Below are 23211 nucleotides of genomic sequence, written 5' to 3' on the forward strand. Positions count from 1 at the left end.
TGGGCATCCCAGGAGTCGCTGCTCTCTATGACTTTGCAGCCAGTACTTGGCTCTTGGCCCTTCTGAGTAAAAATAAAGTCCCCACTGACCATGCTGAAGGGGGACAGGAGAAAGTGAAAAGATGATGGGAAATGGTCCAATAACATTTAGAAAGACCTACCTTCTAAAACATGCAGCCTCAGGGTTTGTCCACAAGCGAGTGCTCATGAAAATCCAGTAAAAGAGGAAATGAGTCTAAGGGGGAGTTTTTCATCTCCTGCCCAATTTCTTTCCTCTGGAGCCTGATTTCTATTCGAGCACTCATGCTGATTTAACAGACCAGTTTTCTCCTTGGGGAAACTTTAATGATGACCACAGCCTCATTCTTTGTGGGATGGCGTGGGACAGATCTTGCAAGCAAAGTTTATGAGAAACACTGATTTTGGGAGTCTTACCCAAACCTGCACTCTCCAAAAGCAGAACTGTGAACCATGGTTACAGAGACTGAGTGAAGAGAAGAAGCCTGAGCTTTCAAACAGGCAGCCACATTTGGGCTCAAAACTGAGCTTCTCAAAGCTCTTGGAGCCTGCAAATGCGATGCAGCATTTACTCATTTGCTGACGTGCTCCACTTGGCACAAGAGCAAGGAAGTGCTGTCAGAGGCTCCAGGTGGCTGCTTTACATTCAGCAGGAGAAGCAGGCATGAATACAAAGTCTATGATCACTAGGATGCATTCCACATCCCCCATGTCAATAAGTTACACAGGATTTGGAATTGTGCTGTCTTCACTACAAGCCACCAAATGTGGGCAGGAGCTTCATCCTTATGACTTTTAGCCCTTAGAAGGGAAGGCACCTGTGTTAGACATAGCCTGCTTCTCTTCCCTGTGCCTACGCGGGGCATGTGCCTTTGGAGATGTTAATATCAATGTCGACCTGTTAATATCACACTGGGCCCCAAAATGGCCACTGTGATCTGCAGGTCAGGCCTGGTGTCAGCAGCTGGGAGATTGAAGGTGAGGTTATTTGAGATTACTGCACCTGGACCCCAAGGCAGCAGTGTTTTATTTACTCTTTAACTACATTTATTGTGATGTAGCATTTCTGAGAGTGAGTGCAGGGACAGGGAAATAATAGGGAAGTAACTGCCAGGGGAAGGCTGGCTGCTGCGTTAATCTGACCTTCCAGGTTCTGCTAAACGATGGAGAAAGAACTTCAACTCTCCGATCCACTGACATTTTAATAGGCAACCGAGAATCCCATCAATGGTAGGACGTGCACATTTACCTGTGGCTGGCCCTGTGCAGGGCTGGGTAGCAGCCCTTATTAGTGCTGTGTCTACAGGCCAGGGGTTTCAGGATCAGGCAGGTAATAACTCCTTGTTTACTGAGTGCTCAGAAGACAAATCTATTGGAAGTAGAAAACCCTGAGGTCTGCAGGAAAGCTTTTGCCTCTCATCTTAAACGAGGTGGCAGGTGGTTAGCAGCACAGACTGGAATCAGATTGCCTGGGTTTCTCCCCAAACACCACCAATTCCTAGCTGTGTGACCCCATGGAAATTATTTAATCTCTCTAGGCCTTAGTTTCTTCGTCTGTAAAATGGTGATAGTAATAGTGTTTACTTTGTGTGGTTGTGATGAGATTTTTAAATTGGTCCATATAAGTAAAGAGCATTGAACAGTGTCTGGCACACAGCCGGTGTTCTGTAATTGTTGGCTCAAAAGTATTATTATGAATCAAGAGACTTCTTGAAGGCTATTTATTGTGATCCTGTTTCTTGGTTATCTCAAAGAATGGAAAGGGGGATACAGATCATTAAATTGGTTCATTGTCACGCTCATTACTTTTGCCTTAAAAACCTAAGTCTCAGTTTCTTAAGTTGAGGTCTTAAAATGTTACATCCTAATCTACAAAATGAGGATAATAATAGCTCAGTATTTACTTTATATGATTGTTGTGAGATGGCCTCTATTATTCTTCCCATTATATAGATGAGAAAATTGAGACTCAGAGAGGTGAAATGACTTGCCCAGAGTCATACAGTGAGTCACACTTGAGATACAACTCAGGTGTTCCAATGCTATAGTCTGGGCTCTTAACTGGTGTGCCAGAGAGAGGTGAGGGGAAGATGGGGGTGGGGCAGAAGGAGGAGAAGAAGGACCGTGTGGGAGAGAGACACTCACAACTAATAATAAGTATTTTTGGAATGAGTAAGTGGGCGTGGAAATTCAATAAATATATCCTAATGATAACAAAGCAGATGACATTTCATGCCTTGTCTACACAATTCCAAACAATGATTTTGACTGCTTAAAAAATATGACAGATTGCTTTTTGCTTGCTGCATAGTCTTTGCTTTAACGAGCTATGACGGCCGATCCATTTGGAAGGTGAGTTTTGCAGATCCCACAGCCCTGGAATGCTAATGCTAAGCCAAGCGCCTTGTTTTAGAGATGGGAAACCAGGCTGGAGAAAAGGGAAGTAACTTGCCTCTGTGCTTGTGGCATCTCCCACAAGTTCATCCTTCCTATGAAAGTCCTTCTTGGCAAGAAAAAAGAGGATTCATCTATTTTTCAGTTATTCATTCAACACATATTTATTATACGATCAAAAATGTCTGATGAATGAATTTCCTTGACATATTGAGTTTGTTCCCGTTCACTTTGCCATGCTGTGTGTCTGGTTCCTTCTTAGTCTTCAAACCTCAGTTCAAATGTCACCACCTTGGAGAAACCTTTCCTGGCTGCTGTACCTAATGTAGTTTCTACCCCTCAGCTGTTGTCTGTCTCATCACTTTGTTTCCTTATAATATCTGTCATATAGAAAGATCCTGCACGTTTGTTTACCATTTACTCCCCTTCACGAGTTCAGGGACCTTACTTGCATTGTTCATTGCTGTATCCCAACTGTACGGAATAAAACCTGGCACACAGTAGAAGCTCAGTCAATATTTGTTGAATGAAAATGTATGAATAAATGAATGAGGGGACATTGATTTTTACTCAGGAAGAAAACATTCTGTGACTTTAAATGGAGATGGAGTGAGAGCAGGGTTGTTGGCCTGGGGCCCCTTGGTCATCATGGGGTGTCCAGCAGGGGTTTAACTAATCAGCACATGCATTTTCTGAATTACAAACTATGCCAGGGACATTTAATTTCTGTTAATTGGCACCAAAGAGGAGGGGTTGTTATCGAAATCACCAGCCAGCTGGAAGCATGGCCGTGTCAGACCTATTTGCAAATCAGAAAGGACATTTCATAAAACCTGTCAACCTTGGGAAGCTGCAAGTCCACAGAGGGGCAGCACCAGTGCGCTCACGGGCTGCATTCAGGGTCACAGACAACCCTAAACCTTAAACCTTCAACAGACGAGGAGGTGCAGTGGTGGAAATGACCAGAAGGGAAAAGACCAACAAGGGTTTAGACAAAGGATGCATTTAAAAATAATCGTCATGTTGCCTCAATCCTGGCGCCATTTACCAGTTTGTCTGAAAGACCTTGAGAGCCAAGCAGCTTAGATTTCTAGTCTTACAGAGCCAGCCCCACTGCTTCCTTACTGTGACCTTAGACAGATGACTTATCCTCTGAGCCTCAGTTGTTTGACCTATGAATAGGAGACAATAACAACTCATGGGATTGCCGTGAGGATTAAGTGAGAAAATGAATGTCAATAATAATGATAGCTAACATTATGGAGGATTTTCTATATGCTGGGCACTGGGCTAATGACTTTGTGTCCATGATCTCATTTAAACCCCACCAAACCCCTCGAGGAAAGCACAGTCAGTCCCTGCATTTTACAAGCAAGGGAACAAAAGGTTGGGGAGATTAAGTGACTTGCTCATGGCAACACTGGGAGGAAACACAGTGCCTAAATTTGAATCTAGATCTCACTGTGCTCTTAAAGACCTGTCATCAACCTGCTAAGAAGTCAGCCAGTACCTGGCATTTAGCACACATCTAATGAATGGCAGCTAGTGAGATTCTGTTCTTAGATTTAGCATTTCTCCTGCTCACTTGCTGTCAAGTCTTTCTCCTGCCTGCAAATTCCTCTAACAGCTCCCACTTCTAGGGTCCCATCTGCACACCAGCATCTGGCCTACCTGTCTCACTGAATCTTCCCAATAACCCTGTGAAATGCTGATTATTGTTTCCACTCATCAGCTGAGTAAAGAAAGTCTCAGAGAGGTTAGTTAACCTGTCCAAGGTCAGACAGCCAAGAAGCGGTGTGGGCAGGATTTGAACCTGGGGCCACGTGATCCAGAGCCCAGGGGCTTTCTTCTCCACATACCATTTCTCCACGTATCATCTTTTGGAACCTGTTTCTCCTCAGTGAAGCTCTCCTGACAACTAAAACACTCCCTTGTAACCCCCTCTCTCACTGTCTGCCTGATAGAGCCTCGTTATTTACTGTACACTCTGTTATTGAATTGTGCCTCCATAACCACTTATTGAACACTTTGGTATACTCAATACCGCCATCAGAACTGTCCATGCATCATCTCGTTTAATCCTGCCAAGAACCCTATGAAGTGGAGCTTCTGATCCCCATTTTACAGATGAGAAAACAGGTTTAGGGAGGTGTCGAAACGTTTCCAAGTTTCTTTAGTCATTTGTCAAAGGAACTGTAACAAGTAAGTGACAAAGCTGAGACAAAAACCCAGATGGCTTTGTTCTAAAACCCATCACCCTAGCTATTACATTATATTGCTTCTCCATATCTTGTGAAGTTCTAGAGGATTGGGAATATAGCTGGTATAGCTACTACCAAATCCTTGTTGACTGATGCTTTAAAATCTAGACCTTTGTTGGAGGTCTCCATAATGCAGAAGGCCTAAGCTCTCAAATTGGCCAACGTCTAAAAACAACTTAAGCTTAAAAAAAGAATTCAGCTTATAAATAGAATGTGCTGGAAATGTGGTTCTGATATCTAAAATTAACCTTTCCTTCCAAACAGTGTCACCCTTTCTGACGGTCTGAATGCTCTGTTGCTTGTCATGGAAGCTGGTGCTATCTCTCTTGAGCTGTGACTGACATGCCCTCTTCATGCAATGCAGTTCTCCTGCTCTCTCCTTGACAGAGATGTAAAACATCGCCCCAAGGAACTGGTGAGGAAGGGGTAGGAATCTGAATACAACCCTTTGAAGGTGATACTTATTTGAAATTCTCTTTGGTCCTCCCGGTCTGTTTTAGCTGCCTCCTTATGTTTTGATTGAGGCTTGCTTATTGCTTATTTGTGAGGGTCTCCTGAACGTAAATAGCTCTCACAATCCTCTTGGATGGTCCGGGGAGTTATTGTTTTCATGGGAAGGACATTAGGATGGCTCTGGCTTCCAGGACATAGGTGACCTACAGCAGTCAAACTCTGACATCGTAAATGGCCTTCATCAAGTGGGTTGGTCATGCTAGCACTGATTCTAATAGCATTAGCCGAGGATATACAAAGTGGCCTTTGCTAATGTCTTTGCCTTTCTCCCTGGGTCTTGGCTGGCATCCTTTTAGTCCTTATCAGGCTGCAGCTCTTGTCCATCAGCAGTGACCCTATTTGCATAATGAGCTTGCATCTGTGGGTGTGAATTTACCCCCAAAAATAATTGCCTTTGAACCTTGGATAAATACCAGCGTGGAACACTGGAAGATGTCAGTTTTCTGAACCCTCTTGTTCTCACAGAGAAGATGAAAGTGGGGGTCATTTTGGAAATAACATCCCCCTTCTTCTGGGATTCTGCTCTGTATCATTTAGAGTGAGGACAGGCAAAACCAGAAATAAACTCATGAAGAGAGAGAGATCGAGGGAATGCAAAATGATCCTCGTGTTTTGACGTCAATGATCCAGAACCTCATTACAAGCTTTGGTTCTTTTTCAAGTTGCTTGGCTGTGACTGGCCGCCCTTGCAGCAGGGGGAGGTTTGTTTTTTGGATTTCTCTGTACAGAACACTCTCAGTTGCCTTCCTTCTCACCCCTACTTCTTGGATGACAAGACCCTATCTTGTAGTTTTTCTCTGAGAGGGCTTGACCCTCTGAGTTAAACCATCACCCTGGGTCCCCATCTTCATCCTTGTCCCCGTGATCTCAGCAGCACACACCCATTTGTCCATCTTCTCCAACCTCGTCCCTGTTATACGTGTGTTTATAGTTGCCAGTGTGGAAGAGGGACGTTGTGATTTAAGATTAAAGTTTGGGCTTAGAGTCCTGGGTTCTAGTCCTTATTGCCTTGGACAGGTCATTTGACCTCTGAACCTTAATTCTAATCTCTAAAATGGGATAATAGAAGTACCTCCCTCACAGGGTTGGTAGGATTGGATGGCATAATGCACATGAAGTGCTCGGCACATAGTAGCTGCTTGGTAAATGGTGGAAATCATTGCTGGAGTCAGAGAGAATTTTTTTTTAGTCTCTCTTCCATCTTAAACTAAGTATGTGAGCTTAAGCAAGGCTTTGAAACATTCTGAGTCTCAGTTTTTTGATGTGTAGTCTGGGGACAAAACCCGCTTTTCCCTGCATACTTCACAAGGTTATTATGAGAATTTGTCAGCAGTAGCAAGATCTGTTTGAGTTTCAGATGCTGAGGAGCTGCTTCTGCTTTCAGCAGTCGGCTGCCCAGAGGTGTCAGGAAAGGCCCAGAGAGGAGTTGCCTAGACAGCTCTATCCTCACATAATTTGGGCACGGCTACAACCCACATTTTCCATGTTCAGGAGGAACAAGTTCTCCCAAAACAGCTGTATTTGGAAGAATTCTTATAAAAATACCTCTAAACTAGAACTTCTCAAAACCAGACATGATGGTGCATCAAAAATCTCAATTCCTAGCAGTGAATCAAAGCCTTCATCTCCCAGTGACAGAAGCCAATTGGGAGCTCAAATATTCAGACAGGGTGTCTATGGCTTCAGGTTGCAATATTTGCTTTGACTGGTGTTAGTGAGCACCTCTATAAGCTGCCCTGAAAATTCCGTATGGCACACGTGTGGGAAATTTACAAGGGAAGGATAAGCATGGAATTCCGGGAGCGGTTGTGAGGGAGGTGGGGAGGAGGAGAAGAAAGGAACGAGATTGGGAGAAGCACACAGCAGGCCTCAATGGTATTGGTAATTATCATTTTTAAAAAATCTAGGTTGGGGGCAGGCCCTGTGGCTGAGTGGTTAAGTTCACGCGTTCTGCTTTGGCAGCCTAGGGTTCGCCAGTTTGGATCCTGAGTGGGGACCTAGCACCGCTCATCAAGCCATGCTGTGGTGGCATCCCACATAGCAGACCTAGAATGACTTGCAACTAGGATATACAACTATGGACTGAAGTTTTGAAGAAGAAAAACAAAAGTGGAAGATTGGCAACATATGTTAGCTCAGGGCCAATCATCCTCACCAAAAAGTAAACCTAAAAAAAAAAATGTAGGTGGTAAGTTTATGGTTATTTATTTTATGATCCTGTATAATTATACATATAACATTTAATTTAAAAAAGGGGAGAAAAGCAGAAGGGAGCCCCATCCAGAAAAAAACTAATAAGAAACAGCACTCTGGGAGGGCCACGTATTTTATCTATCCTGATAACCTCTGTATCCCCATTGCCTCGCACAGAACCTGGTCCAGAGTGGGTGATAAACAACTGTGGTGAAACGAATGGATGGGTGGACAGGTCAGTCTGCACTGCTCCTCCATGCTCCCTGCTCCTGCCATCTTTGAGCTTGCCTCTGCTGTGTTCTATTTGTCAAAGTATAGGCCAGTAGGCAGAAGGGCTTCCTGGGAACATTTTGTTTCTGCTCTGGTCTAGGACACTATACGATGGCCGGGAAAACAGATGGCTTGATCATTTGACATTGCTCTATTTCAAGCAAAATGTCCTTTTAAGATTTATTCTTAATGACACCAACCTGCTGCAAGGATTTTTAGAGTTAACTCCCCTGGTTTGGTCTTGCCTGCCAAACACATTCCCTAAGTGACTCTCTTTCATGGTCACCTGAGAGGTTGCTGGAAATGTTAACACTCCCTTCTCCTAGCAAAGGTAGAACTGGGGTCTTTACCCTCAAGACATATACAAGAGAAGCATCAGTGGCAGCAGCGGCTGGCCCTGGTAGAGCCCAGCTTGCTGAGCTCTTGCTTGCAGCTGGAGAAACTTGGACTTTGCTATTCTGCCTGACACAGCTGTTCACTTCCCAGGAAGGGAGTCTAGGGGCTGTGGGCTGGCCTGTGTGAACAGAGGCAGGGGAGAGGATGAGGATAGACGCTTGCTCATCTTCTTGAAACGAATGACTTCTGTACCAGCCAAACTGATGCCAGAGGATCTGGGAAGCTAAAGGGCTTTGCTGATGCCTGGGAAAGCGTTAGCTGAAAGAGGCAGACTAGTGAGCATGGAACTACCCACCCTCCAAGTCAGTTCCTTTCCTAAGCCAACGGCCTGAAGGTGATTGTCAAGGACTGGAGAGTGGCCAGGATGGGGACTGGGAAGTGTGCTGGACTTGATAACAGTGCCCTCAACCTCTGAGTGACCTCTCTGGGCCTTATTTTGTACAGCAGGGTAACAGTCAAGATTTTTAACAACCAGTACGGCGTAGGCGCTAGGCAATCAGAATGGAGACGGGCCTTATTGCTGGAGGTCTCAGCTGCACCTGGCCTTAGCCCCTTAGTGTGGGATAGCAGAGTGATGGGGAGGACCTGAGGGAAGGGTCAGGGTGCAGGAGTCGGGAGAGGCTGTGAGGAGCTCAGAGCATCCACTATTCACCTATCAGTACAGGCCTATTTCAATGTATTAACAACCAGTGTGGCCCTGCTCCTGCCAAATGTGGACTCTGCTCTACAGTATGAGAAAGGTGGATTTGATTCACATACTTTTTTTTTTTGAGGAAGATTAGCCCTGAGCTAACATTTGCCAATCCTCCTCTTTTCTTTTTTGCTGAGGAAGACTGGCCCTGAGCTAACATCCGTGCCCATCTTCCTCTACTTTCTATGTGGGACGCCTGCCACAACATGGCTTGCCAAGTGGTGCCCTGTCTGCACCCGGGATCCAAACTGGCAAACCCTGGGCCGCTGAAGTGAAACGTGCACACTTAACCACTGTGCCAACAGGGTGGCCCCTGATTCGCATACTTTATGTGCACCAGAATCACTTGGGGAGCTTGCTGAAAACACAGATGCCCAGTCCCCACCTCAAAGCTCCTGAATGACATTCTGTAGGCTTAGCCCACTATGCTCGTGAGACCTGAGTGTCCTGGATCAGCTGATCTTTGAGGATCCAGCTCTAACTTTCAAGCGTTCACGATGGCTCTAGGAGATGAAGTCCAGCACGCAGTCCCTAGGGGAACATGCCCAGTTCAGGGGCAGGTCATGTGAGTGAGGGAAGCAGGCTAGTAGAACCGTGGTAAATTGAAGAGTGCATGTCTGTTTATGTGACTAAAGCTGCCTTGACCCTGACACAGCCCCACCAGATTGTTGCCGCTCAGGAATGCAGGCCTGGTGTGGACAGACCTTCTAAATTTTCAAGAGAAGATGGAAGTCAGTGAGCCTGTATTGAGTCAGTCCTGCATCTCACCAAGTCACAGGTGGAGCATTGCTTTAAACTCTTCCTGCTCCCAAATTCCTGTCTATGGGATGGGGAAGGGCAGGGCAGGTGGAGCTGGTCCCACACGAGAATGGAAGGAGAGAAGCCCTAAGAGAGGATCTTGATGCTGCTTAAGGACACCATTTCCTCAAGTATGGCTCTCAGAGTCTGTCCTCAGCTGGTTGTGCCCCTCCTTCACCCCTCAGATGTCCCCCTGCCTCCTCAATCAGAGCCTGCCCTCAGCAGCTTTCCTAGCACTGAGGTGCCGGGGTCTGATCATGGGGCACCCTCGCTAGGGACTCTGAGTCTTAGTGGGGGGATGGAGCTCTTACGGGATGCAATATTTGGCTTCAGATGTGAGGTGCTAAGGTTCTACCTGGGATCCTTGGAATGTTTCACAAAGGAGTGGATTTCTCTAAGTACAAGAGAACTTGACTTAATTGCTACATTTAAACCCAATTGCCAAATGCCTCTTCCCCTGCTTGGGACATCCTTTCTCCCACCCCTCTGCCCATCTGACTCTTACTCATCCTTCAGGACTCAGCTTAGACTGTGCTCTGACCCCCATGATGAGGCTACCTTGGTGTCCTCGTAGCACCACAGCTTCGGGCATGCGTTTGTTTTAGACTTTCTCCCCTGGAATTTCAATGGCCTGCTTCCTCAAAAATGTTCAGGTCCAACATTTGTCAGACTTTTGCTATGTGCCAGCACAATGTCACTTTATAATATTATCTCAGTTAATCCTCACAATAGCTAGTGAGGTTGGCACTATTATCATTCCTATTTCAGAAAGCAAAGCTCAGAGAGGTTAAGTAACTTGCGCAACATCACATGAATGGCAAGTGGTAAATGGAGATTTGAACCCCGCCTGTGTGCAGCAGAGCCTGCACTTGTAATCAGCACACCGTCCTGCCTTACCACAGTCTGAAGTCAGCATCCTGAAGTCAAGGATGGTCTCTTGGTTCAAACGGCATGGTCCCAAGCAGGGCTTTGAAGTTAGACAGCTTGAGTCTGAATCCTCGCTCTGCCACTCTCTATGGTTACCCTTCAAGCCTCAGTTTCCTTGGCTCTACAATGGGGACAATTATACCTACCTTATAAGGTTGTGGTGGAAATTATAGGAGAGGATGTATTTATCGTCCTCACTGCAGTACCCAGCACATAGGAAATGTCTGGAACATGTTGGTGGAATAAATGATTGGAGGTGCCACTGAGTTCAACTTTTACTTGGAAGTAACACCTTCTGCCCTTTTCAAATCCTCAAAAGACTCCACAGAGATGGACTTTGGTCTGGGAGGGAGTGAGTTTGATGCTGGGTATGGGTGAAGAGGCTGGATGGAATGGGGGTGGCGAGCCTTTGGAGTTGTTTACAGTTCTCAGAGAGTTACCCTCCAGAGATAGTGGACCATGGGAAGAATAGGCATGTATTGGGTATCCATTACACCCAAACAACCTACTTGTCAGCCACAACAGTTAAAATTTAACTGGAGCCATTGTTACTGAGGCACGGACTAAATATCTGGCTGGCTGGACATATCATATATCTACCACTCTGGGTCTAGAGCAGATTGCTAACCTTATTGCTAAGCGCATTGAGGGTGTTTTTAGGTAAAGACGAGGCATAGGTACTCATATTTTGACAAGTCATACACTGACTCTCGCTCCTTGTGACTTTTCCCATTTCTCCATTGGAATTGTGATAGTTAGCTCAATGAGGCATGGAGCTGGGCATGGTGATTTTGTGGATTAGACATGGGTCAATATCTCATAGAAACACTAGAATGTGCCCCAAAGTCCTGGCACGTGTACAGTATTCCTTGGCAGGATTATGGTTTTGTTTTTGTTTTGTTAAGGTCTGGAAAAGTCCATGGACAATTCAGTTTGCCAAGTATATAAGTGGGTCTGTAAAACATACATGTGTTTAATCCCAGGATCTTCAAGAACTGTCCAGGGGAAAGGTCCAATTAGACCTACCTTTTTTGTTTTAATGGGACTCGGACTTAGTAGCAAACAGCATTTATGCATTAAAGTGCCCGCTTATATGGGCATGCAATAAATGTTAGAGCACAACAGTTAGGTTTAATGAGAATTAATGGGTCATCTCCCAGCACCCCCTCGCGTCTCTGGATGCTCTCTCACCTCTGTTTACAAGGCTCTGCCTGGCTGGTCCCGCTCACCTCAGCCCCATCTTAATGGGGTCACCTGGTTTTGCAGATTCCATGCTTCTTTCCCCACTCGTCAGGAATGTCAAGGCCACTCTCCCCCTCTCTCCTCTTCTTCTCTGACACTTTTTCCCAATGCTCTTTCTCTTACTCTCATCACCCTACGCTTTCTCCTCCATATTTCCTTTATCCTCCCTCTTCTCCTTCTCCTTTCCCCCTTTCCTCTCCCATCTTCTTTGCCCAGTCCCTTTTAGAGCTTCTTTCCTCTAGGAAGCGCCCCACCCCAAGCTTGGACTGCCATCTTCTCACCAACACGGTTCCCTTATCCTGCAATCCCATGAAACAGCTAGTCTGCGCCAAATGAGAAGAAATGAGAGAAAGTAAAGAATGTTGCAATGCAAATAGAATATATACCTAAACTCAAACCCCTTACATCCTTGTTTCTAAGCATGTTGTTTTTCCCTAGGGAAGTTAGACTACGGAGTCATGATGAATTAATCGTCCATAGTACTGTCCACAGCTACGTGCTTTCTCCTTATCTATCGTGTAGGATTATATGTGCAAGAACAGATTAGACTTTGATAATCTTTTGACACTGGGTAGTCAGCTTACTCTCTGACCTTCCTGTTGGGGCAAACTCAGGAAGCTGACTCCCTTTGGTTTTAGAGCGTTCTTGGAATGTTCCAAGTATACATCTCATATCCTTCCCAGAAATTCTCCCTTTGCAGTCAGGATTATGACTCTATGGAGGGAAAAAGATAAGGCGGCTAATAGTGGCCAGTGTATAGGCCCAGAAGGTGGCAGAGCTGTTCTAATGCTTGTTGAAAACATCGTGGTGAGGTCGAAGAGGCAATGCTAACATTCTGACCATTGTGACATTCCTGGCCGAAGCCCCTTGTAGGACACCATAGAAATTCTAAGCAGAACATGGGGGATGAGAGTCCGCACGCTCCACCCTGGGCAACAGGGTGGCAGGATGGTCTCCCACTCCTTGGTCTGAGTAGTGGCCTTGCTGCATCATATCACTAAGCTTGGAAGGGCACCCAATTTATCTTCCCACCCAGGGCAGGAATCCCTGTTCCCACCTTTCCTTTCCTGGAGGTAAAATGGACAGAACAAGGACCCATACTTGAGTCCTCAAAGAATGGCAGGACGCCCTCATTGGAGGCAGACTGTATTTAAAGGCAATTCACCTCTTTGGGGTCTAGGAAAAGCCACCCGTAGATTCATTTGCTGGGAAACACGGTCTGCGTGGCTGAGGCTGTGGACACCGGGGTCATGGTCTTGCCAAAAGCTGACTTCCTCCGGAGGTCTGTCTGCTGTCCAGAATGGCAGCCGCTTCGGTGGGCGAATAGGATGGTCATCTCTGGGCCCAAGGGGGCTGCTTCAGGCTGGGGCCCCTTAGGGGTGGCTGGCTGCTCAGGCTTTCCGGAGGCGGAGTGGGAGGTATAGTGTTTGGTGGGAGGAGGGCTGTGATTCTGAAATCTCACGGTTTTGACTTGCTGCAAGAGAAGAGAGAGCAAAGGGACCCTGTGAGGTGGGAGACGTGCCATTTTCACCTGGGACTTGGTTCATGTTCTTTCTCTATACCTATCCTATTTGAAATACCTCATTTCTGTGTTCATTCAGCAAATACATATGTCTACTATGAGAGTCTACTACGCATGACGCACTCTGTCAGGTGCTGTGAATCCAAGAGGGAACAAAAACGCCCTGACAGACAATTATAACAGCGCTATGATGCAGGAGGTCTAAGAGGCTCAGGGAACACAGAGGAGCATCTAACTGAAGCTGGAAGGGCGCTAGTCAAGGAAGGCTTCCTGGAGGCAGAGCTATTTAAATTGAGAACCGAAGTACAAATAGGAATTATCCAGGAGAAAGAGAGTAGGCAAACACCTACCTGAGGAAAGGGCCTGAGGCAAGAGGGTATGATCCCTTCCAGAAAGTACGAGACGTTCACCTTGCTTCTCTCCTCTCTGCTTACCATTAAGGCCTATCTCAAGGTTTACCTCTTCCTTGAGGCCTCCCCTGCTGACACCATCTAGAGAGTTCCATAATGGCCTTATAAGTCCTCAGAGCAGTTTGCAAACTGGACACCTGCTGGCTGAATTTAGTCTGCAGAATGTCTGAAAGTTTGATTTAGTGGCCAACATGTAAAAGTTGGGAGATTGCAAAAAAAAAAAAAAAATCAGAATTTCATATGTCTCAAAAAAACCAAAGATCTGGCACACTGGGGCCTGTGCCCCATTCTGGCAAGAACTGTCTGGAGCTGATTAGCAGGTCTCCCTTTAGATGGGAGGCACGGTTTCCTGTTTGCATAAGCCCCTCCTCTCTCTCTTCCTTTCACCTCTCCTAGCCTCTTATATATCTGCCTGGTACCAATAGACATTTGTTTGGGCCAACCCCTATTTTAGGGCTTAATAAAGTGTTTTGCAGTACTGCTTAGACATTCCTTTTTTTCCATAAAATTTGATCCTACTGTCCCCCACTGAGAATCCAAGTTTCTTCATACTTTTCATCCTCACCATATCTGGCGGAGGTCTAGGAACTTACTAAATGTGTATAGTTGGAGGCTGTATCTAATGGCTTGCGGTAATGGGCAACTGGGGCCTGGAAAACTTTGAATTATTTGAATACTGTAAATCAGAAAAAGAACTCCCAACATTTGTATCAGTCAAAATTAACTTCTTCCAAATGCCTTTCCCTACAAATGTATAGCTTAGTATTTAGAGCATGAGTTTTTGTATCAGATATGGATTCTACTCTAGAAACTCATGTGTCAGCTGTGTGCCTTTGGGTAATATCCTTTAACTCTCTAGGTCTCCATTTCCTCATTTTAAAATGAGGATGACAATAATAATAATACCTACTTCAGAGAGTTGTTGTCAGGATTAAGTGAGATGGGATATGTGAACTATTCAGCACAGTGCCTGCCAAGTCATAGCATCCAGTTAATGCTTAACAAAGAGGAAGAAACCACACCATCTTTCCATTTGGAGGGGAATAGATGATGAGTGGTGGTGGTGGTGGTGGTGATGGTGGTGGTGGTGGTGATGGTGGTGGTGGTGGTGATGGTGGCGGTGGTGGCAGTGGTGGTGGTGGTGGTGACGGTGGTGGTGGTGGTGATGGTGGCACTGGTGGTGGTGGTGGCAGCAGAGGTGGTGGTGGTGATGATGGTGGCAGTGGCAGTGGTGGTGGCGGTGGTAGTAATGGTGGTGGTGGTGGTGATGGTGTGATGGTGATAGTGGTGATGGTGGTAATGGCGGTGGTGGTGGTGATGGTGGTGGTGGTGCTGGTGGTGGTAGTGGTGGCGGTGGTGGTGATGTTCAATAAACTAAAAAATAACAATCACCTAATTTTCATAGTGTCACCTCCTCCATCTCCACATCCCTCTTGCCTAGAGGCTATTATTGAGAACATAATACTTTTATAAAAACTGCTTGTATTTTAGTGGGAAAAGCCCTGGACTAGAAGTTAATGGATCTGACCTCTGCCACAAAGGTCACAGTAAAAGTTAGTTGTTGGAGTCAATATAACTCAGTGTGACCTTGAGAGGTCACTTAAATTCTCCTGCGTCTCAGTTGCCTCTTCTATACCCTGAATAATTATGTATTAAGCCCTATGTAAGCACTTTACACATCTTATCTCATTTAATCTCTACTCTAATCCTATGAGACTGTTACTATTCTTACCGCCATTTTACACAGTAGGCAAAAAAGAGTCAGAAAGGTGAAATATTTTGCCTAAAGTCACCAGCCAGCAAGCAGAAGAGCTTGGATTCAAATCAAGGTTTTCTCTGATGCCAAAGTCATGTTTTTTCCAAGCCACCTCTGGGCCTCGAAAGAGTATGTATAAAATACTCCGGAAGCATAGGGGAGCTTCAGAAACACATCTTGGGGGTGTAAGTGGTATGAGGATTCTTTTGAGGCTGAAATTTTGATTCCTTGTCCACTAAAACTGAAATCTCAGGAGCTGGGATACCGTGCAGAGTCAGGGCCCCTAACGTTGCCTTACTCCTACCTTTTCGGTGCCATTTCTTGAGTTTTCTGGCTTCACCAGGATCGACGGTGGGGCAGATGCAGGTGGTTTGGGTAGAGGCTCACTCTTGATGGGCATTTCCTTGCCTTCCATGATGAGGGAACTGGCTGCCGAGTGGATCCTGGTGTCGCTGCCCCTGCTGACGCACGTGAGGGCAGGCTCCCCAGTGGGAGTGGGCTTGGGTCCCATTTCTGCCACCACTGCCGAGGGTGAGGAGGGGACTCCCTGTGGCTGGTAGAATTGGAACTGCTGAGGCCGTACGACCATGGTCGGGCTGCGCCTGAGGGAGCCCACCACAAGGGTGGGGTTCCCTGGCTGGACGGGTCTCTGCAGGGATCCATCTGGGGAATTATATGACAGAGATATCAGCGATGGGGGTGGCTGACAGCAGGTTGGGTTGGGGCTGGGTGAGCAGTGTGTCCTGATATCCCAGAATAGTTATGTGCTTTCCCAATTTGACTGTGCTCACATTCTCTCAGGGTCTTTCAAAGGTGACCTTATTCTTTTTTTAGTGCTGTTTGCTGATGTTGGCAGCAAATAACTGGCTAGCTGAATGTTGAGGTGGGGGGGCTGTGTCAGAAGGTGTATTACTTCCATTTGCCTTCTCTCTCTCACACACACACGTACGCACATGTGTGTGCGTGCACACACACATACACACACTCCTACTGTCTCTCTCCAGGCTTTTAAGATGGAAAGTGAAGAAGACAGACCTAAAAAGATAGCTGCACAGTGAGAAGCAAATATAGAGGCAGGTGGACCAAAGAGGAAACAAAAGGCAGAGACAGAAAGAGACAGAGAGCAGAAACTGAGAAACAGAAGAGAGAGCCAACTGAGAGGGATGAAGAGGAGGGAGAAAGGGAAAGAGAGAGAGGGGGGAGAGGACTCTGATCAGCTGCCTGAAGAAAGTTCTCATAGAAGCTTCAGGCATGTGGTAGTGAGGTCGTTTTTAGTCAGGGGCTACAGGAGGAAGGGAGAATGCGATTAAGAGGGAGTGTGTGTGTTAGACAAACGTGACCGTAGACAGAAGCAAATTTGGAAAGGTGATTCCAGAGTTAGGGCTGTGTGAGGATGAGCTTTGCGGAGTCCCACGACACGGGCTCTGGAGTCAGACTCACTCGCGGGGAGCCTGGGACAGGTCAGTCATGTCACCCCTGCGCCTCAGTCCTCTCATCTGTAAACCAGAGCGAATAACAGCCCCTATTGGGCTGGTGGCAACATTACACGTGATGACGTGTGCGGAGTGTTGGGCTAGTGCCTGGAACATGGTAAACGCCCCATGTTTGTTAGCTATCGTTATTTTGGGGTAAAGGATAGCAAGCCCTAAAAATGCAAGCCCAGGAGTTTGGTTTTGCCCCTTCCCTGAGCTCGGTCTTTTTTTGTTGTTGTTAATTGAGATGGTCCTCCCCCGGATAGAGGAACCATTCCTTCCCCTCAAATCCTCTGGAGACAGGCGATTCCTATCCCTTGGGCATATGTCCTGTAGGTGACCTGGTGATTAATTAGGAGTCCATTGCCCTCTGAGGGGAGCTGGGGGAGACACCGCTGAGAAGCATTGTGGGCCATTTCTCCATAAGGGTCTCCAGCACTTAGAGAGCCATAGGTGACGTCCAGTTAGAAATGTTTGTTCTTCCTGACCCTCTACGGACAAATGTGTGAATCAGTCATTTGTGCCCAGCACAGAGGGCCTGAGCCAAGGCCATGTTCTCCCTTGGGACTCTTCATCAAGCCGGATACGAACAGAAAAAGCAGAATGCTCACTAAACACAGTCGGCATTCTCAGCTGCTGCAAGCAGGCCAGTCACCATTCACACAAGTCTGACCTTTCAAGGTACACATCTATTTTCCACTGACAGCCCTGTGAGGTGCATGCAGTCAATTCTGCTGTCATTTCTCTTCGCTCTGGGGAGACTGATAGCTTGTCCAGCCTCACCTTGGGAAAAGGGAGAGAGAAAGCCTCCGGGATCTGGAAAGTCAAAGCAGCCCTGGGCAGACATGGCCTTAGGCTGCCGGAAACATGTGAAAAAGTGATTTTATGCATTAGCTATTTATCTTGTCATTTCCTGATTTCCAGGAGAGTTAATGCTTTCTTATTACGTGTGCATACAATGCAAGCAGTGAAAGCTCGAAGACAATCTAGATCTAGGCAAATGTGGGAAGGGAGGGTGTGAAAGGAATCGTGAGCAGTTGGCAATGGGATGCGCTTCTTGGCATTTGTAGGTGGTTGGTCTAAGTGAGTTAATGCTCTGGATGGATCGAAGACGATCTGCTTAGTTGTGGTAGCAATGATAAGACTTGCGAAATGATAATACTATGAAAACAGCTAATATTTCTTAAGAGCTTATTATGTGCCAGGCACTGTGCCATCAGTCTTATAGGGATTATTTTATTAAATCCATACAGTAACACTGATGAGGTAGGTACTATTTTTATTTCCATTTTACAAATGAGACTACTGAAGATTGAAGAGGTCAGTAACTGGCCCAAAGCTGTGATGATGGGATTGCTTATTTGATGCGTGTGTGGGGGTGGGGAAGGTGGAGGAAGGTACAGGAGGGGAAGGAGGGAGGCATGGTGGGGTAGAATTGAGCGGCAACAGTAGCGGGACTGGTGGTCAAGCAGGTGATCAGATGAAGGCACTGGGAGAGGGTGGAGCTAAGATATTTGCTTTCATTTTCTTGGGACATTTTTCTGTGTGGCATATTGTCCCACATGTCACTCTTTTGCTCTGACTAGTCATATTGCATTTTTATATTTAATCATTTTTTAGAATAGCAGGAGAGATTGCAGAGCCCACCTAAAAGCAGGAGACATGGCATAAATCAAATTTTACTCGGCTTGTTGTCATCTTTCAGAGAGGGGTATGGATATAGAACCTTGATGTTTTGTAGAACAACACATTTCAAACACTTTTTAGAACCCCTGAAAATGAAGTCTTATGTAGAAGTTCAATATACTAGGAGATAAAAGCACAGCCTTTAAGCTGAAGGATCTGTATGCGTTGCCTGTGTACAACGTGGGTGTTAACATAGGTAAAAATAAAAGCAAGGTACAGAACAGTGCAGGGAGTCTGAACACAAGGGACATATGTACATGCAAGAAAACTTGGCACTGAGGTTAAGGATATGAAGGAGATTTACTTTTGCATTATTTTGTACAATATAATTTGCTTTTTACCTTGTGAATATGTTAGTTAAATAACAAAGTGGGAGTCAGAGGCTCTTAGCGTTGACTCCTTAACCCTCTTTTCCTTCTCCCTCCATCCTTCCCTTGTTTCCCTTTTGGCACCCCCTGAGGGGTTCCCTGGAGCATGGTTTGAGAAGCACTGATCCAGCAAGTGCTTTGGTTGTTCTGTCTTACTAAGAGCCAACACCCACCTTGGCTGTGTTCTAGTTACATCTTGGCACTCAGAGCTGCTATCTTCCCAGCCACTCAATGTGCGTGTACAAAGTGACCAAGGGCAGTGACCTGAAGTCGCCCTGGCTTCTTCCAATAAAACAACTCGGTATTTGGGAATTTCAAAGCACCCTTCACAGAGGCTTGTTTTCAAGCCAAGATCCTTATGTTTGTAAAAAGTACTCTGTCTACCCCAGAGTCGGATCCCCCCCATCACTTAGCTCTAGGCACGTACCTCTCTGCCACCACTTACTCTTTCTCATGCTGCCCCGCCCTTTCCGAAGAGAGCCCTGTCCTGAAGCCCCCGGGCCGGCCGTGCTCCGTACAGGGTTGACTATGGCGGTGGGCACGAAGACAGACTTGAAGGGGCGGCCTTGCCGAGGGTCACCTTCTGAAATGCTACCTTGGGATGACACAGAGGAGGTGGATAACGTCCATGTGGTGTAGAGACCAGGGCTCCGGGAATCTGGAAAGCTAGATGTCTTTCTGGTTGTGGGAAATTTTTTAAAAGAGAAGAAATAGAGAATGTTCAGTCAAGAGTCTTATTTTAAAAAACTATCAGCTCCCAACCATACAACACCAAATGTGGCTGCTCCTCACCCTGTTCCTGCCCATATATACACTCTCCACCAACCACACAGGATTGCCTGAGGAGGCCTCACCTCCTCCCACACCACGATAACCGGTGAGTGCGCTGAGGGTAGGGGTGGGGGGGGGGTCCCACACTGAGGCCCTGGGGGAGCTAGAAGCCTTGAATTTTGTCATCTTTCACTCCTGCTCTGATCACTCCTCACCCGACCTCTCTTCAGCCCTTGAGTTCAGAGCACAAGATCTTGCCATCTCGCTTTGCAGTGGCGATTTCCTGTTTGCTTAGCGACTTTCCCTCTAGACTCTAAGCTCTTTGAAAGCAGAGATTTTATGACTTATTTTATATCCTCTGTGTTCTGCCTGTATTGTTTATTAATGATTGTTTGTTGAATGGCTGCCAGGATGCTTTTGGCACTGATGCTAGTCATTTTGGCTAACACATATTGAGCACTTATTGTATGCCGGGCCTTGGCCAAGGGCTTAGCCTACATTATCTTATGGATTCTTCACAACAGCCTTCTGAGGTAAGTACTATTAGTGCTACTATTTTATAGATTATAAAAAAAGAGATTTACAGTTACTCGTCCAAACAACTACTAGACCTGAGATTTGAACCAGGGTCCAGGCTCTACCTGCTCTACCACTGAGCTACACCACCTGTGCTCTTACCACTGAGGTACACTACCTTCTGGCTAGTTAGAGCATTCATCATTTGGTAGCAGGGAACACCCTGCATCTTGCTTGAAATAAATGAACTAAAACAGCTGGTAGACCCTACACACACCTCCATAAGACCCTAATTCTTCATCCCTGGGCTCTGGTGTTTAAGAACAGTATTAAAGTTTTGTAAAACAGCAATCCCTTGTCCATCGTTTATAGCCTACAACTGCCTGAATCCCATGAGGATGGCAGTCATTTTACATGCCCTTCTTGCCCCAATCTGACCCCAACATTACAGCCCGTATTGAGCAGACCCTCAATCACCTTGTTGCTCTGTTGATTAAGTAACCTCTGCTAATTCCCTGGGAATAAACAGCTCAACCAAGGCCCGGGCACAGAGATGCCCTCCCTGGTGGTTTCCTTCTTGTCGATGCCTCCAGGTTTCTATTTAGGTACTTTCCCCCTATTTCTCCTTTTCTCTCCTCCTTTTGCTTAAAAAAGTGATATGTGGTTTAATAACGAGCCAGCCAGTGTTGTACAAAGATGGGTAAGGCATCATTTAATGTGGCTCACTCCGCCCAAGAAGCATATGCAGCCAAATGCACTAGGAACTGATGCTTGCAGCAAGGGGGCTTCTATCCATAGCTGTCAACCCGCCTCTCGCCCCTGGTGATGCAGTCAGTGGAGGGGAGTGGCTGTCCGCCAGTAAGAGCTCAGCCTGTATTCTCGAGATGAGGGCTGGGCAGTGGAGAGAAATCCCCAGCACTGACTTCCATGCAGAATCCGCATCTGCCTGTCTTTTGAACAGACGCCTCTAGGTGTTGGATGCTGCAAAATGGACTGACAACAAGAAAGACAGGTTCCAAATTGTTTCCAGAAGCAGGAGAAGCAGCAAGGACAGAAGATAGTTAACTAGGCCCAAGCCAGCCTTATTCCACTAGCCCCTTCTTTGAACAACTGTTTACAGATCAAGGTGTGACCTCATTTTTCCGAGCCCAGCCCTAGGCTGGATTCCAGAAACTCCTAAATCCCAAGTCCCCCATCCAACACTGAGTTCCTCTATGTCTTTTGGCAAAAAGCTTAGCACTTACCTGGCACTTTCTCCTAACATCAAAGCACTTTACTTAGATATATTCATTAATCCCCATGACACCCCAGACCCGCAGACATTATGACCCTTGTTTTCTAGATGGAGGGACTGAAAGACACTCTCAGTTTAAGTGGGAGGAGTGCATGTTGCCTCTGATGTGCTCCACTGTGCTGCTGTGAGTGTGCAGGTCCCTGTGTCCCCTTTTCTATCTGTGGTATGAGCCTTTAAGAGCTTGCCCAATATCTGACTGGGGCATTACCATCAGCAGCTCTACTGTGCTCCCCACTGGCAGTAGCTGCCTGGTGAGGCGAAAGCTTGGACCTTGCCAATCTTCCCATCGTTCTGTGTAGAAAGTTAAAGGAAAGTGAGTGGTGGCCCATGAGTCACTTTTCTCCATCCATAAGGCACCAGGAGGGCATATATGTCTGTCTTGTGTAGGTTGCAAGAAAGAGAAATATCCTGGCAGAAGGGAATTTATTGGGGGGACAGGAGGGGAGGAAAGGGCTTGGAAACAGGACGAAGGGAGGCTGCAGAGCTCGGCAGCAGGAACCTGAGGCGGAAAGAGTCAGATCAGAGGCTGCTACGTGTGTTCTTGCCATGAGTGGTTTTCAACTTTGCTCGCATTCTTTCCTCCCTTGTTCAAGTTTCCAGGTCCCAAGAGGGAGCATCAGACTGGCCAAGCCTGTCCCTTAGCTATTAAGAGGAGCTGGTTTCTTCAGCCTCTGAAAAGGGAGAAAGCTTCTGCCTCCCACCAAGACTACGCATGAAGGAGGAAACCCAAAGGGATGTTGGTGCCAGTAAGAAGGGCTGTAGAGAAAAAGGTGACAAATGTTCTGTACAACCTGAGCCAGTGGATGCCTCCGGAATCAGGGGACATAGGTCACGGTGGCAGAGATTTAGTCCCAAAACTTTGACTGGGGATGATGCTAATAAGAGAAGAGGTTCAAATGCTCTGCGGGCAGGACACACATTTGAGCCCTGGCTGTTTTATGAAAGGCTGCACTGAACACCAAGCGGGCTGGTGGCAGAGCACAGCCATCAGCGCAGCCAGAAAACAAAGATGGTGGGAGGCAGACCTCACCCACACACTGACCAAAGAGCCTTGCTGATGTGGGTCAGCCTACCCAGTTCTAATGCATAACTCGCTAAAAGTAGTAGAAACTCAGCAGACAAAAGACGGCATCATTCAGCCCTGAGAAGTGGGAGGAGCTAAACACCCCACTGTGGAAATGGTGGTTAAGAACAAGGGTGAGCTGCCCCCAGAGAGATAAATTGGGCATATGTCATCCACATCAAGATTAGTGAAGACAGAAACTTCTCTGCACCAGGGAGGCCATCAAGGGAAAACATTGATCCACTGTCACCTAATAGCCCTCAGGAGAATATACTCTGACAGGGACTTGTTCTTCTTGGAACTGCTGGTTCCCTAGAAGCAAAAACACCTAGCAGCACAAGCAGCACCTCAGTATACACATATGTTCTGATTTCTGTGAGCTGGGGATGGGGGATGGACTCAGTGGCAATCTAGGGTGCTGAAACTCTATCCATTGTCTGACATGCAGCCATCTTGGCGTGGGTAAGTCTAGATGCTCATGACCATGACTTGCCCAAGAACACAACAGATCTACCTGGGAGAAAAGCCAAGAAGGAGAGAAAGGGAAGCTGGAGCCTTGAAATACATTAGAATGGAATGCTACATGCATTCTAGTTAGGATGACTATATGTCCTGATTTTCCTAGGAGAGTCTCAACTTACACATGTGCTC

The 23211-nt window shown here is 46.5% G+C and overlaps 1 protein-coding gene across 5 annotated transcripts in view; it reads right to left on the reverse strand.

Moving 5' to 3' along the window:
• The window catches only part of SH3RF2 (SH3 domain containing ring finger 2), a 126114-nt gene that overhangs the window by 4932 nt on the left and 97971 nt on the right, over positions 1–23211 (reverse strand). For 3 of the 5 annotated variants that reach the window (XM_014730596.3, XM_005599330.4, XM_023617496.2), the window contains exons 8-10: positions 19344–19594; positions 15695–16053; positions 12868–13176 (exon numbers count right to left, since the gene is read on the reverse strand). In XM_014730596.3, the coding sequence (XP_014586082.1) occupies positions 12901–13176; positions 15695–16053; positions 19344–19594 (886 nt within the window). In that variant the 3' untranslated portion in view covers positions 12868–12900. The remainder of the gene's footprint in view (positions 1–12867; positions 13177–15694; positions 16054–19343; positions 19595–23211) is intronic. The other 2 variants (XM_070233109.1, XM_001917882.5) reach the window with 1 other exon arrangement.

This window comes from Equus caballus, chromosome 14 (genome assembly GCF_041296265.1).
Source record: "Equus caballus isolate H_3958 breed thoroughbred chromosome 14, TB-T2T, whole genome shotgun sequence".
Lineage (NCBI taxonomy): Eukaryota > Metazoa > Chordata > Mammalia > Perissodactyla > Equidae > Equus > Equus caballus.